The sequence below is a fragment of the Melospiza melodia genome, chromosome 6 (genome assembly GCF_035770615.1).
Source record: "Melospiza melodia melodia isolate bMelMel2 chromosome 6, bMelMel2.pri, whole genome shotgun sequence".
Taxonomy (NCBI): Eukaryota; Metazoa; Chordata; class Aves; order Passeriformes; family Passerellidae; genus Melospiza; species Melospiza melodia.
Genome location: NC_086199.1, coordinates 9,802,902 through 9,818,633, shown reverse-complemented (window position 1 = coordinate 9,818,633; position 15,732 = coordinate 9,802,902). Strand labels below are relative to the sequence as shown.

The 15,732-nt window shown below is 41.8% G+C and overlaps 1 protein-coding gene across 3 annotated transcripts in view; it reads left to right on the top strand.

Annotated features, from left to right (window-relative positions):
* Positions 1-15,308, top strand: part of KIF26A (kinesin family member 26A) — a 94,477-nt gene extending 79,169 nt beyond the window's left edge. For all 3 annotated transcript variants that reach the window (XM_063159835.1, XM_063159836.1, XM_063159837.1), the window contains 9 exons: positions 1,088-1,181; positions 1,672-1,934; positions 2,184-2,367; positions 2,662-2,821; positions 4,519-4,681; positions 5,238-8,622; positions 12,013-12,203; positions 13,078-13,228; positions 13,823-15,308. In XM_063159835.1, coding sequence (XP_063015905.1) covers positions 1,088-1,181; positions 1,672-1,934; positions 2,184-2,367; positions 2,662-2,821; positions 4,519-4,681; positions 5,238-8,622; positions 12,013-12,203; positions 13,078-13,228; positions 13,823-13,998 — 4,767 coding nt within the window. In that variant the 3' untranslated portion in view covers positions 13,999-15,308. The remainder of the gene's footprint in view (positions 1-1,087; positions 1,182-1,671; positions 1,935-2,183; positions 2,368-2,661; positions 2,822-4,518; positions 4,682-5,237; positions 8,623-12,012; positions 12,204-13,077; positions 13,229-13,822) is intronic.
* Positions 15,309-15,732: the final 424 nt, after the last annotated feature.

Below are 15,732 nucleotides of genomic sequence, written 5' to 3'. Positions count from 1 at the left end.
AAGGTTTTGTTTAATTTTTTGGGTCCCAGATTGTAGATAAGAAAATATCTATTGAGTCTAAATTCTAGACAAGCACTTAAGATGAGGAATAACTTCGCCCACACATCAGGGCCCAAAGCACCGGTGGCCACATCCAAAAGCTGTTTTTAGATCCTGCATAAGTTCAGGCAGGGTCATTGTGCAGAAGTATGCAACAGTGATCTCAACACGAGTCCAGAACTGGAAGTGAGATTTTCTTACTTGTGCTGCCAACCCTGCTGCAAGGTGGCTGGTCACAGCCTGCATGTCTGCTGGTTTTGGCTCCAGTCCTTCAGGCTGTTGAGCCCTGGTTTGGGATCGATTTTCAGTTCCTTGTGGCAGCCCTGTTGGGTGGCCTGTTGTGATGTTTTTGGGTGACGTTGGCCACTGCAGCCCCTTCTGTGGTGGTGTTATTGCTGGAGGGAGGCTTGCTGCCATGCACCTGCAAACAGAGCCTTATCATTTCACTGTAGTTACATATTTACAGCAGCCCCCTCCCCTGCCCCCAGTTGCTGTACTTAATAGATCATCTTATTGTGTATTTGAAACCTTCCCTGACGTGGATAAACTGGTTTTAGCACAATCAAGTATTTTAGCAAATTTTCTTTATTGATGATGATGTTTCCACTGGAAGAGGAAAATGTAATACTATGAATTCTTATTCAGGGATCTTAATGCATTTTCTACAGTATGGATGTCTTTTTAATTCCTCTGAGCACTCCTGAGTAGCTTAATTTCAGTGGAGTTGCTACTGTTACTGAATAGCCTTGGCTAAGCTATTATACCAGCAGGAAGCCTGGTTGGATAGCATTCAGTTTGCTACATTAGTCATAGAATCAATATTCCAAGAGAATAGGTTTAATAGAATTGAAAACTATTTTAGGCTGTAGTAGCATATTTTATTATTTTTTGAGATAGCATAGTTACTAAAATAATAGGACTGATGCCATAAAAATGGGGAGAATATTGCGCCTCAAAAATATTGAGTCATTCATTTCATTACAGAAGAACAGTAAAATCCACAGCAGTATATGCTCTTTCACTTATTTGTCTCCAATTTTTCTTTCAGGCTGAGGTATGCTCTGGAACAGTAGCAGAAGTAATCCAGTCTGTTGTGAATGGTGCAGATGGTTGCATATTTTGCTTTGGTCATGTCAAGCTTGGTGAGCTCCCAAATTCGTTACAGTTAATTACTATGTCAGTCTGGTAATTACATGCTGTCAGCTCCTGGAACAATAAACCTGGAGTATATGAATAGATTAGAATTTCTTTTTAATTAGCTTTGCAAACTTATCATGGTTTATTTCTACACTGTGATTGTAAGTTTTAATTTGAAAAGGTAAAATGTAGCATCAGATTAGCTTATTCAAGAGCAAGTTTATGTAGGTGCATTGTGATGAAAATCAAAAGATCAGAGATGTTTTTAACATTAATTTGCTGTGGGTCTGGCTTGCAAAACTTGCAAGCCTAATTGAATAAATAGTAATGGATTATTAATTAAATACTTTGAATTTTTTCATCTGTTCTTTCCCTTATCTGTGCAGCACATGGCATTATGTGTAATGTACCATGATGATATCAGGTAGCAATATGAAGACATACTGCCTTGTACAAGAAAGGTTAATTGTGTTTATGTTTGTCTTTTCATTCTAGGAAAATCTTTTACCATGATTGGGAAAGATAACTCCACACAAAGCCTTGGTATCATCCCCTGTGCAATTTCTTGGCTCTTCAAATTGATCAATGAACGTAAAGAAAAAACTGGAACTCGTTTCTCTATTAGAGTATCTGCTGTAGAGATCAGTGGCAAAGATGAAAACCTTAAGGATTTGTTAGCTGAAGTAGCCACTGGCAGCCTTCAGGATGGCCAGTCTCCTGGGGTTTATCTGAGAGAAGATCCAATATGTGGAACCCAGGTATAATGAATAGCACAACATAGATTTTTCTGAGCCTGACTTTCTTCTACTTTTTATTTCCTTTTATCTGACAACAATTATGACAACTTTTAAGCCAGTAAAAAAAATTTATTGCTTTTAATTTATAAGCTCATCTCCCATGGTGTACATACTTGTTTCTCTTAGTGCCCTGGAGATTTAGCATGTTCAGCAAAAAATAATAAAAAAATGCCCCTGTGCTAATTAGTCATTTTCTTGTTTATATTCAAGCTTCAAAACCAAAGCGAGCTAAGGGCCCCAACAGCAGAGAAAGCTGCCTTTTTCCTTGATGCTGCAATTGCTGCCAGGAGCACCAGCAAGCCTGAATGTGAGGAGGAAGATAGGAGGAATTCACACATGCTCTTTACTCTTCATATATACCAGTATCGCATGGAGAAGAGTGGCAAAGGAGGAAGTATGAATGTTCTTACCTTATTGTTTATTTTTAAATGATGTGGTCTTGCATTAGTTTTAATAATAATTTGCAGTTAAGTTAAAAAGAAAAAAATGAACTCTCAAGCCAGTTGACTCACCTTTAACTTTTTTAGCTGTGACTAATATCTGGTTTCCTTACAATTAAATATGAATTTAGCCATTATCCCATGCTGTGTTCATTATTCTCCTCATTTGAATGCATTTTGAATACCAGGTTTGGCTTGAGTCCATGCAAGAACGTGATGTACAACTGTTTTTCCCCTTTTTGTTTTAGTGTCTGGAGGACGCAGTCGTTTGCATCTCATTGATCTGGGGAGCTGTGAAAAAGTGCTGAGCAAGAGCCGAGATGGAGGAGGCTCTCTGTGTCTGTCTCTCTCTGCCCTGGGCAACGTCATTTTGGCCTTAATTAATGGTGCTAAGCATGTGCCATATAAGTAAGTGGATTCTAACTCTGCATTATCTTAAATTTGTGGCTGGTGTTACCTGAGAAATGGATTGCATCAACAATTTACTGTTCACCTAATATGAAGTTGAAGTTGAACAATTTACTGTTCACCTAATATGAAGTTGAAGGCAGAGAGGGGTCTACCTTCTTTTAAAGCCACTCCTACAGATGCATGTATCTCTTGTCTGCTTGTCCATACCAACATACACACAGGTTTTCAAATGTTCAGGTAACATGAAATTCTTAGTTAGATGGTCAAAAATGATATATTGGTCTACTGAATTTGGGTGAAGTGTTGAGGAGGTTTGATTATTGAAAAAAGTGAGGGAAAAATGGCTAAGATGTTTTCTTTCCTTCTCTCTCTTTGTTTCCTGGATTTGGAATTTCTGGCTGATCTCAGACAGCTGGACTTAGTGAATCATTGAAACCAAATTTCGTAGGATTTTATCCTCTTTTTGGAATTGTAAAAATTGTACTGAAATTTTGGAAAATAATTGAGTATTGATCAAGTATGGTCATCAAAGGTTGTTATTTCTGTGTGTCTTTTTGGATGATACATCTTTTAAATTAAAAAAAAAGACCACCATGTTGCACATTAGTTTAGCAGAAGTGAATGTTTAGGTGTGTTCCTTTGTGGAGTGTCTGTGACAACAATTTTGTGTCTAACACACCTGTGGGGAGCCCCAGCTTAAAGACAACAGCCACATTGTAAGCACCCTTACCAGAACTTGGCCTTCAGTCCTTAAATTTAATTGCTGCTTGTCTTAACAACAGCACAAAGTTATAATGCATTATCAATCATGTCATTTCACATATTTATCTAGTGATGCATCTCAAACAGGTGGTTTTTCTTCTTTTCTCTGTATTAGACAGATATTTTCCTCAGGCTACTTGCTAGGCTTGTGTATGGAGTAGAGGATGGATGGGTTAGAATAGGGAAAGGCAGATCCTCAACTTGGTCACCTACTGTGGTTTAGTGACCAGACATGACAGGAGTTCCCTCAGGTTGGAACTGCTCAGGGAGCAGGGAGCTTCCTACTCCAAGCAGCTGTGGGGAAAGATGTCTTGGAGACCAGTGGAGGACAAAATGTCACTTGTCTTGTCAGCTTTACTGTCCACAGTGGAGGCTTTACATCACCAGGAAGGCCTTCAGAGATAAGTTCTGCTTCCCTTTTGTTATGTCAGAGCAGACCACAGGTGGCAGAAAGGAAAGTAGATGAGTTGGGGTGACACTTGTATTTCTGATATCTAACATTGTTACGTCCAGTTAGAGATTTCTTACAATTTCTGTTGACTTCTTATATTTCTTATAGTTAAAATGTTTGCATAGAACTCACAGAGTGTAACTATCCAGGTACTAAGTCTGTTCAGCTGAAAATACAGCAGTCATGAGCAGTATGACCTAAACCTGAGAAAACTAATTATCAGTCAATTGGTTTACAATTTTCTAAGCAACAGAATGACTTACCATACTGTAAATACACAGGCAGATAAATTAAAATATTGGTACCTTGGTATGTGTACACTTAGACACATTTTAAGTGTGGTCAATAACAGGAGCATATTTCTTATCTACATGAATCATGTGTGCATGAGGGTGAAAGCACAGCTTGTGGTGTAGAATTCTGCAAAAAAAAAGGTGGTGGTTTCTTTAAATAATCTAGTGTTTTTATTTTTTTTGCACAGGGACAACAAGTTGACAATGTTGTTGAGGGAATCACTTGGGAATATCAACTGCAGGACCACTATGATTGCACACATTTCTGACTCCCCAGCCAATTATGCAGAGACTCTCACAACTGTTCAGCTCGCATCACGAATCCACCGCATGAGAAAGAAGAAATCCAAGGTTGGTTCACAAACAAGCAGAAATTAATTCATTTGAAAATGAGTTTTCCTAGCCTCTCAGTAGGGGAACATGGGATTTCTCGATGGTAGGAAGTAATACAAAATGCATAAAATCTCAGGAGAGGAACTGACAAATGACTTGGCACTGAGCCATCATCCTGCCCCCTATCCTTAATCCTGAAATTCCCTTCTTTTTGTTTCAAACACGTATTCTTTCTTTGCTTACATGTGGAACTATCTCAAAAGCTTCTATCAGTATTAATTAAAAATCAATAGAGGAGGAACAGAAAACTATTGAAGAGAAAGATAATGCATAATATTTAATGGAAATTATCTGAAAAGGTGTGATTGTTATATTATTACTAATACAGTAAAATCTATGTAGCACATTATTTCAATTTACCCTCCCCTCTAATATTTTCCCACTAGATGTAGTTATGATAGTATACACAAAGCACAGATTATATTGCAACCTGACCTTTTAATCAATTTCTGTACATGTATATACTTATTTATGAATTGCTACTAATAAATTTACTGTTACTTGTCATTTGCAGTATGCATCCAGCTCGTCTGGAGGAGAGAGTTCGTGTGAAGAAGGACACGTCCGGAGACCGCCCCATTTGCGACCATTCCACCCACGAACTGTTGCCCTTGACCCTGACCTTCCTGTGCTGAACATATCCAGTGATCCTGACTATTCCTCCAGCAGTGAACAGTCTTGTGATACTGTCATCTATGTTGGTCCCAACGGTGCAGCTTTGTCCGACAGGGAATTGACAGATAATGAAGGTCCACCAGAGTTTGTTCCCATTATCCCGTCCCTAAATAAGAAGAGAAATAAAGACAATTCTGCTATTAGTAGGAGTTCTGACAAGGACCATTTCAAATGCAACACTTTTGCTGAACTGCAGGAAAGGTTAGAGTGCATTGATGGAAGTGAGGAACCCATGAAATTTGCTTGTGGAGAAATCTCTGTTGGGTCCAATTGTAGTCCTGTTCCTGGAAGTACAGAAAATGCACAGTCTAAGTTGATAAAGGAGAAAGTATCCTCTCCTTCTGGAGGATTTAAGAAACTGATTCCACAAGAAACTGCATCTCCCAAAAAAGGATATAACCTTCCTTTCCAGGCTGTTGCACCAAGGGGTGGCAATGGCAACTGTCAAGAAAATAGCCCACCTCACTTGAAAGCAGAGCTTTCCAAGCAGCAGAGCAGAGCTGACAACAAAATAATAGACTCTATCTTAGAGGGGGAGAGAGAGACAATCACGGATTCCCTGCAGACTTCAAGGTGTAGTCCTTTGAGGAATCCAGAGCAGAATAAGGGCACAGCTGAATGTGTCACTAAGGAAAAGTCCTTGTATGTGAAGAGACCCTTGCCAAGCCCAGCGCCTCCCCCTCCACAGCAGAGAGAACACTCCCCAAGCTCCAAAGCCGAGAATTTGGAGCCAGACAATAGCAATGCAGTTCGGACTCCTCCTGTGGGAATGAGCAAACAGATGGGAAACAAACCTGAGCAAAACCCTTTAGGAAGCACATTCCTTGTTGGTAGCAACACCCAGAGTCAGTCAGGTGCGATAGAGGTACACAGCTTCAGGTCAGCATTCAGAGGGAAATGCTTTGATCGGGATATACTGACCACCACAGTGACTTTGCAGCAGCCTGTTGAGCTGAATGGAGAGGATGAGCTTGTTTTCACAGTGGTGGAAGAGCTCTCTATCAGTGGAATTATGGATAATGGGAGACCTTCCAGTATCATTAGCTTTAACAGTGACTGCTCCCTTCAGGCCCTTGCATCGGGTTCGAGGCCGGTCAGTATTATCAGCAGCATAAATGATGAGTTTGATGCTTATACCTCACAGGAGACTTCTACTGGTGTAAATATTGATATTGTTGTGCCCTTTGCTAAGGATCCCTTTACCAGCAGCAGACGTTCCTCCATCAGTTCGTGGCTTAGTGAAGTCAGCATTTGTACAATTGAAAGTGATGGAGCCCAGTCTAGTGACAGTTTTGTTGCACAGTCATCTTACAATTGTAATAAGTCCGAGGAACCCTTCAACTTGGACTCCTCCCATTTATGTGTCCCCCTGAAAAGTGCTCTGAATGACAGTGGATTTTGCTTCTCTGAGCTGGAGAGTGAGAGCTTGAGTTCCAGCAAGCTTTCCTCAGGCATCAGTAAAAGCCCTCAAACCTCTGAAACTACCAAAGCATCTCAGATAAAAAGTGCTTTTTGTGTCACTGATCAGCCAGTAAAAATCAAATTTAGTAATTCTCGTGATGCGCCTGTGATAGAAACAATACATTCTAGTCTTCCTAGGAAAACAAAAACTACCTCTTCTCCAATCCACAATAATACTGTCCTCAGCTATAAAGAGCTGCAGAATCCACATGGTATATTTGAAGATCCTTGGCTGTTACGCACCGATTATCACTTGGAAGCAAAACCTGCAGAGTCGCTGCTGTCTCCAAAACCTCACACGTTTGGTACTGAGAAGCAGCCAGAAAAAGCTGCCCAGGGTTTTGGCACAGCGTCCAGGCCAACAAAGTCACAGACTATGCTTGCCTGCTCGCAGAGGGTTGTGGATGGTTGTGAAATGGCCTGCAAATCCTCCAGTGGAGCTGCCAAGAAGTCAGAAATTGCGATGAAGATGCCACAGCTGAAGAGAGGAGCCACCACGCTGGGAGTTACGCCAGTGTCACATGCTAACAGTACTTTGCCAGAGTGTGTGACTCGAGGGAATTCAGATGCTCCCCTGGCAACTGGCAGCTTGAAATCGTCCCTAGGAAAGAAGAACGCACCACAGAAATCAGCCATGTTGCCCAGACCAGGTGGGCCAACACCTCCAACACCTCCTGTGCGTAAATCGAGCCTGGAGCAGAAACCTGTTGGTCTGGGTAACGGTGGGGGGAAAGCTTCTGGCCTGGACTTTGCCAGAGCTGCCACGCCAAAGGCTGAAGATGACGCAGATTTGCGGTTGAAAGCTGGCTCTTACTTTAGTGAAAGCGCCAGCTGCAAAATGAACTTGAAGGGTGACCACTCTTTGCCCAAGATGACTTCCAGCTTAAAGGTGAAGGCATCAAAGAGTGAAACTGTGCACCGATACGGGAGCCACATGTCTCTGGAGAGGTGTGACAGCCTGACTTCAGTTGGATCCAAAGCAAGCGTGGTGAGGGACAGCGGGAGCACTGGCAGCAGCCGTGCAGGGCGCTCTGTCCCCAGGCTGGGGGTCCCTCCTGTTGCTTCCAGTATGGGTTTACCTCTGCCCTTCCCCGCCCCTGCACCCGGTAAAAACAACCAGGCCAAACCCACAGCTAACCAGAAGGTGCAAGCCAATGGGAATAAAACCCGGGGCCTCTCTGCCAGTGGGTCAAAGGCTCTCAGCTCCTCTGTGAAGTCCCTGGCACAGCCTGCAGGGAAGGGCTCTGGCCTGGCCCCCGGTGGGAAGGCAGCCCCCCGTTCCGTGCAGTCCGTCAGCGGCAAGCCCGGCCGCGGCACCATCATGGGCACCAAGCAGGCCATGAGGGCCGCCAACAGCCGCGTGAACGAGCTGGTGTCGGGCGGCTCTGCCAAGGCGGGACACTTCCGAGGCTCCACCGACTCTGACAGCGGCAATGACAGCGGCATCAACCTCAGCGATGAGAAGTCGCAGATGCCGGTGCTGCCGTCCCCCTACAGCAAGATCACGGCGCCGCGGCGGCCGCAGCGCTACAGCAGCGGGCACGGCAGCGACAACAGCAGCGTGCTGAGCGGGGAGCTGCCGCCAGCCATGGGCAGGACGGCTCTCTTCTACCACAGCGGGGGCAGCAGCGGCTACGAGAGCATGATCCGAGACAGCGAGGCCACCGGCAGCGCCTCCTCGGCACACGACTCCATGAGCGAGAGCGGGATGTCCTCCCCGGGCCGCATGAGGAGCCTTAAATCCCCCAAGAAACGGTCAACAGGTGAGACATGGAGGTGTTCGCTGGTGCCAGGTGTTCCCTGGTGCGGCACTGCATCCCGAGGATGGAGGCGTTTTGTGGCATCTCTGACAGAGAGGAGAGGAGGCTTGGAGGGAGCTCAGAGCAGGGAGGTGGACTGGCTGCATGCACTTGTGTGTGCATGTGTATTGCTGTGACAGCAGGTACTTGTCATTTATTTTACTTCAAAGCTGCAGGTGTGACACAGGTGCTGTGGTGCAGAGGGCAGGAGAGGTGTGGGTGCCCCGGGGTGCCGGCAGCCTCCCTGCGAGGGAGGAGGCAGCAGGTGGCTGCCGGCAGGTGGGGGACATTCCTTCCTCCCTCAGCAGGGCCAGGGCCAGGGTGGCCCAAACAAGAGGGTGTTATGGGTGGGCTGGGAAAAGTGAGGTGCTGGCTGAGTGCTGATGAGTTTTTGTGAGGATCGAGTGAGTGATCCTGGAAAACTGGTGAGAGGAAGGGCAGTGAGGAGAGGAGGAGCTCTGCTCCTAGGTGTCTGTGAGGGAATGCCAGAGAGACAGGCTAATTTAGAAACAAAGGAATAGGCTGGGAGGGGAGAAAAGTGTTTGTGAATTAATGAGGATTGCTAAATATGCATTAGATTACCCAAAGGTAAGGCATAGAGCAGTAGGGTGTTTTTGTGAGATGCAGTGACTCTTAGGTGAATGCTACTAGCTAATCACAACACTATTGTATTGCACTCTAATAGTATTTATATTAAGAAATTTTAGGCTGTGTGTGTGGATACTATACACAGTAGGAAACTGACTGGGAAAGTTGCTTGAAAGAGGCAACTCTGGCTCACTGTGTCTGACCACACCATGTAAAGGTGGGCGTATGGGGGCCAGGTCCCCTTTCCTTCCCTCTGGTGCCTTTTCTTACTGCTCTCACTGCTGGTGCTCATGTAAGTGCAGCTGCAGCCTGAGTGTATTTGTAGTCAGCTTCAAAATCCGGCTCATGTGGTTGGTGTTACAGCATTCATTTCTCAGATCTAGGTTGAGATCCTGTGGTATTGTAATGAACCAATGGCAACCAGTGCCATGTAGATCAGGACCAGCAGCCTCCTTCAGCAGCCTGGGCATACTGACTGCTGGAAATACAGTAGGAACTAATATCAGCAATGTGCTGGGTCTGAACTTCTGGTTGGAACATGGCAATTTCTGCAATCCCTGTAGATACCCACGAGGCTCAGTCCTGTCAGTAAAACCAAATGAATGAAGTTGATCTCGTGGGGCTTTCTGGTGAAGGAAACTGAGTTGCTTCAGCAAGTGATAAATTATTTTGGAAACTTAGTGTAACATTTGCTGCTCTTCTCTTTCCGTAGCATATCTGCCTCTTAAACCTTTCCCACAAATCAATATTAACAGCTGTGTAAGTTGCACACATATTGAGAAGGCATTACCCACTGATGGATTTGTATTTGTTTTTGCCCCAGGAAATACTTATAAAGTCTTTAAAATGACAAACTATTTCTTTTTCCAGTTGTAATTGCTCTATATCAGTAAATTATGTATTACTTTTTTGGAGTGCTGTAGACTTTGAGAAAATAATGTGTTTTATGCATGAAATGCGGCTTGCCAGGAAGTGCATCAAATATTTCTTACGAGAAATGTTTGGTTCAGACCTATTATTGTTCTAAAAAAATGGTAATCTTTGCACATTATTAGATATTCTTGGAGTGACTTATGTAACACCAGACTATGTTGGAGTCTCTGGATTTAAGGACACATCCTACTGCCATGTATGTCACTGTAAACCTGTTTCCTTATCCTGTAATGGAGAAATGGTGTTGACCCTGGCTTGTACAGTGGAAGGAGATGAAGTTTGCCTGCATATTGCATGTTTGACCACATCTGTTTGGTGTCCTCCTCAGAGGGATCTCCTGTCAGCAGTTACAGGGTCAGGATTACAGTGTATGGCTTTGTCCAACAGGACTGCAGTGGCTTTTCAGGCTGAATGGATTTGGGTTGTGAGAATGGTTTTGTAGAAGTGGAATCAAGGCTTCCCCTTTTGAAAACATTCCCATTTTGTTCTTGTTACTTAGAAATCAGCAAGGATACAATTAAGAATGAGAGGTGTTTTTCTTAAGAATATATAAAGCAGGTAACTTTTGGGTTATTAGTGGAGGTGTTTTGCTTTGCGGGTGCCTGCTGGGATTTTGTCTTCATTTGATTTCGTGTTGGAGTTCATGACAGGGCTTATCTGACAGCCTTGATTTGTGCTTACATCTCCTGTAGAGGTCTTAGCCCAGAAGTTATTTTGGCAGCATTGTCCTTTGAGCAGAGCCGCCTTGTCTGTTTGATGTGTTCCCTTATGAAAATCTTCACCTCTGAGTTATTTTTAATAAGAGGAGGCAATTAACTACTAAATTTATTGTCACCAGTCCCCTAAAGCCAGCTTAAATTTACTGCTGCCTTGTGTCATTTCAGCTTGTTTCTGGTGGCCTTCAGCCCTCCTGTTAAGGATTGGGCTGCAAGATTGTTAATGTTGCCTGAGCAGCTCTATGCATGTACCCATGCTTGAGTCATGTACTGTAAAGGTCAGAGTTTTAGAGAATAGTAAGAGAATAATCAAAAAAAATGCTGGGCACTAGAGTGCCAACTCTTGCAATCAAAAGCATCAGCATTTCTGAAGGATATGTCAGTCTCTGCTTCATGAAACTTGAATTCTAGCAGAAGGATAATGGAGCAGTAGGATTTTCTTGGAAAATCTGGGAGCATTCTATTGAAGGCTCCCAGAATTGGTGAGTTTTGTTATGCACTGGGCTTCTGGGTGCTGGTGGAAAGGTGTGAGATGTCTCAACATAAGAGGCTCAAGTTGCAGCTTGGTTGATGCCTTCTGGATGCCTCTCAGTCCCACAAAATCACTGAAAACTGATGTTATTTAGCACCCTAAAATAGCAGTTAGTTCTGGAGGGAACTGTTTGAGCTTTGCAAAGATGTAGGGCAGTGACAGGGATCTTAGGTAGCCTTGCTTGGCTTTAAGTGGGGGAGCAGAAGATTTCCAGATAAGTAAGTCATTATCAGTATTAGTTTTAGATTATTCACTATCTCACTGCCTTTGCAAGGTAATGAACACCGTTGTAGTCCACCAAAGAAAAATCAATCCAGCAGAAATATTTCTGCAAGGAGAGAATAAAGAACTGATGTTCAGACATCTGCTTTGGGAGAGGAACTGCTGTTGCTCCCATCTGGGAAGCAAGTGAAGCCTACTTTGTCAAGGCAGTAACTCAATTAGCAGCCTGAGGGTATTTTACTAAAAGGAAAAGATCAAGAAAAGCATTTCTTCCTAAGTACACTGAGAACCTAGATCTTTCTTTAATCCACTGCAGTGAGTTAGTCTCCTGGAGCCTGAGGAATGTTTGTTTTTGTGTTTTAGGTCTCCAGCGTCGCAGACTGATTCCTGCACCATTGCCCGATGCTGCCTCCTTAGGAAGAAAACCCAGTGTCACTGGCCAATGGGTTGATCTACCACCTTTGCCAGGCACTTTGAAAGAGCCATTTGAAATTAAAGTTTATGAGATTGATGATGTGGAACGATTACAGCGACACAGACAAGAGGAAACTGAGGTCAGCACATATTTTACAACTGTAGACAACTTAAATTACAATATACAGACAAACTCCTTGCTTGAATGCCAGAATGGTGTTCAGGAAATTGAGTGCAATTAAAGTACTGTAATTATTAATTTTAGAATTCATATGTTGGGGTTCCCTTAACACAGAAAATGAAAATGATTACTGTCTAAAATTAATTGTGTCTAACATGACTGATGGTGTAAATGGAAGTTACCAATGAATACATTATGAGAAGACTTCATAATCCCTAGTCTTGCTGATGGAACCTTACAGCCTCCCTCAACCATAGGGTCATTAACTCTTTATGTAAATGATAGGATTCTATTAAATCAAGGATATACTGAATTTGACTTACTTGTAATTGGAAAACACTTCAGCTAATTCTATTTTAGAGACCAGAATTCTATGTTCTACTGATGCCTTTTTCCCCTTTCTTTTGTAAAGCCTTTCCAGGATGTTGAGAAGGTAGGAATGCTTTTTAGAAAATAAGAATTCATGTTTTAGTATTAAATATAACTCTCACATTATCATTAGGCTGTGTTTATCATTTTCACTACTGGAAAAAGAATTATCTACAAACAGTAGTAACTTCAGAATGTATTCAGAGATGTTTGCTAATTCAGAGAAGTGCAACAAGTGCTCAAGTGATATAGCTTGCAGTTCTCTAGATTAGAATCCATTAATGTAAACTTCAAATCAAAAGATCCCCCAAAAACCCATAAAAACACCACCAACCTCACAACCAAATAAAACAACCCACCTGCTCAATCTTATGAGTAGTGAGCTGGGAGCAATTTTTGTCAGGCTGTTATGGGCTGGCTCACAACAGGAAAATTCATGGAATGGTCTTTCTGTGTCTTGAAAGGGTCTGATGTACTTCCATACCAAGCTGAAGATACTGGAGAGGCGCCAGCAGAGAATCAGAGAAATAAAGGCAAAGCACGAATTTTTGAAGGAAGAGTTGGAAGAGACAAAGTGCAGGTTGATGATGGATCCAAATAAGTGGAAAGAAGACTGTAAGTATTTTGCAAAAACAGGAGTATGATCAACCTCTAACAGATTTTCAGCATGTCAGCAGTCCCACTGAAGAAGTTAATAATTTGCTAAGATATTTTCCTGAATTGAGTCCTAAAATACTCTGTGACTCAATCTGTGTTTCTGTAATATGCTATTTGAACAAAAAAACCCATCTAAACAAACCAGAAGAGAACATTTAAATGGTGCCATTAATATTAAATGTTATTTTTATTATTCTTTTGTTATTATTCTTTCCAAAGAAGGAAAAAAATCTCTCCATATATCCATGTTATAGCTGGGAAATTGAGGCATGAGATTTGTTCCCAGACTGAGTGTTGTGCATAACTGAAGCCTCCAGGTAGAGTTTTATATCTGCTGAACAAAGTGGGGGAAAAAAGTCTTAGTTCAAGAGAAACTAAATTTTACCATGTTGGCTGCTTGGTGATGGAATAATGTTTTATGATAAGCTGTTTCTCTTACTTCTCTCAGTTCAAGAGAAACTAAATTTTACTCTATCACGTTGGCTGCTTTGTGATAGAATGACGTTTTATGACAAGCTGTTGCTCTTACTCGGTACTTTTTTTGTATGACAGTTGAAGTGGATCCTGATCTTGATAAGGAGTCGCAGGAGTACCTGGAGGCACTGGAACAAGTGACAGAGGAGCTGGAGCAGTGTGTTAACCTGTGCAAGTCACACATCATGATAGTGACGTGTTTCGACATCGGGATAAGCGATGCGCAGGATGCCGTGCGGGAGGTGGAGGTTTGAGGAGAGGTTTCTCAAGGGACTGAAGGAAGTGAGGCTGGGACGTCTGACATGAAGAAGTAAAAGGATAAAGTAGCTGGGAAGTGAAGGAGGAAAGGTGAAGACTGAAAAGCAACAATGAATGTTGTAAGAGAAAGAAACAGCTGAGGAGTGGGGAATGTTCATAAATCATTTGGTGCCTCAACGTGACCTGAGCTGTACAAAGGTAAAAGTAGGAACAAGTGTTGCTTCTACCAGAGGGAAGTGAAGAAATTTAGTACAAACCCTGATTTTAATTAACAAGCAAACAAACAAACATGAAATGGAAGTGCCTTTAAAGTTCATTTGATTTTCATTTTTGTATTTGGTGCTAGAATTAAAGCCAGCAAACCTAAGCAGACCACAAAATGTATTCCTACGAAATATTTTATACTGTATAGTGTATTTATGACTATATGTAAAAACAAACGACATTGTAGCAAAAGCAATAAGTAAATTATGTTTTCATACCTGAACTTGCCTTCTTGTTTCATAGAAAAGCTGTTTTATGTAGCAGAATTAAAATTGTATTATAATTGTTTTCTTGGTTAGGGTTCAAGATATTTTTATGAACATTTATCTATTGAGAAGGAGTATTATGGCATTTTGAAATGATTGTTTTACCTTCAGGTTTTGTATTATTACTTTTCCAGATCAAAATAAATGTTTGTTTTCCATTTTATATATACATATATAGATATATATTAACTGCTTACCTACTTCCTTGGTTACTAACCTCACTTTTCACAGACCTGGTCTTTTTTGGAGTCGTAAACTTAATGTGAGGAAGTCTACAAAGGGCACTGTGGTTTGTTTTGGTTTTCTTTTTTCCTCTCTGACTGCAGGAATTGACAATTATGTTTATTACCAAAACCATAAAACAAGCAAAAAAAAAAAGGAGCAAAAAGTTTTTGTAAATGTTAAGTTAGGTCCATATTTTTATATAGTTTTGACTATAAATATAGCATTTGCATTTTGAACTTTTAAGACAAATAGTATATCTTTTTACAGTTTTTCTAAGGAAGGCAAACCCTCAGGATCAAGTTTATACATGCTGCATGAGATTTGTGCTTTTTTGAAGGAGGCCACTTAAGTGTGGAAACTATTGATAAATTGTTGCCAAACAAATACTTTTGAAAAGGTTTAATAGTGTATGTAATACCACATTTCATAATGAATCATATTTTCTAATCATCTTCCTTTTTATGGTTTTTTCAAATCCTTTGTATAAATATGTATTATAACAGCTTGCTTCAGTTTTTATCTGTGAATAAAAGATACATCTATTGTTACAAGTGCTTTTTATGTGTGTGTGATTTTAGTATTCAGCAGAGGGAGGATGGTCTCTGGTACACTGTGTTAAATGTCACATGGCATTGTCTCTTTGCCCAGGAGGTGTGTAACTGGGAACAGAGCTCTGACATTCGTCATCATAAACCAATCAGGAAGGAGAGACAAAACACCAAAGGGTGAAATAAATAGCAGTGATAATACTTATATTCTCTTAGCACTTGATAGTTTACAGAACAAAGACCTGCAGCTCACACACTTGTTTTCCCTGATGAGAAAAAGCAATTAAAAATGGGTCTGAAACCACAATAATATTAGGAAGTGGAATCAAGCCCTGGGCCCCACAGGTCCATCATGGCAACCTGCTACATTCATTTCTCTGTGGCACTTCTGTGTTTGCTGGACAGCAGCTGTGCCTGGTCCTCAACT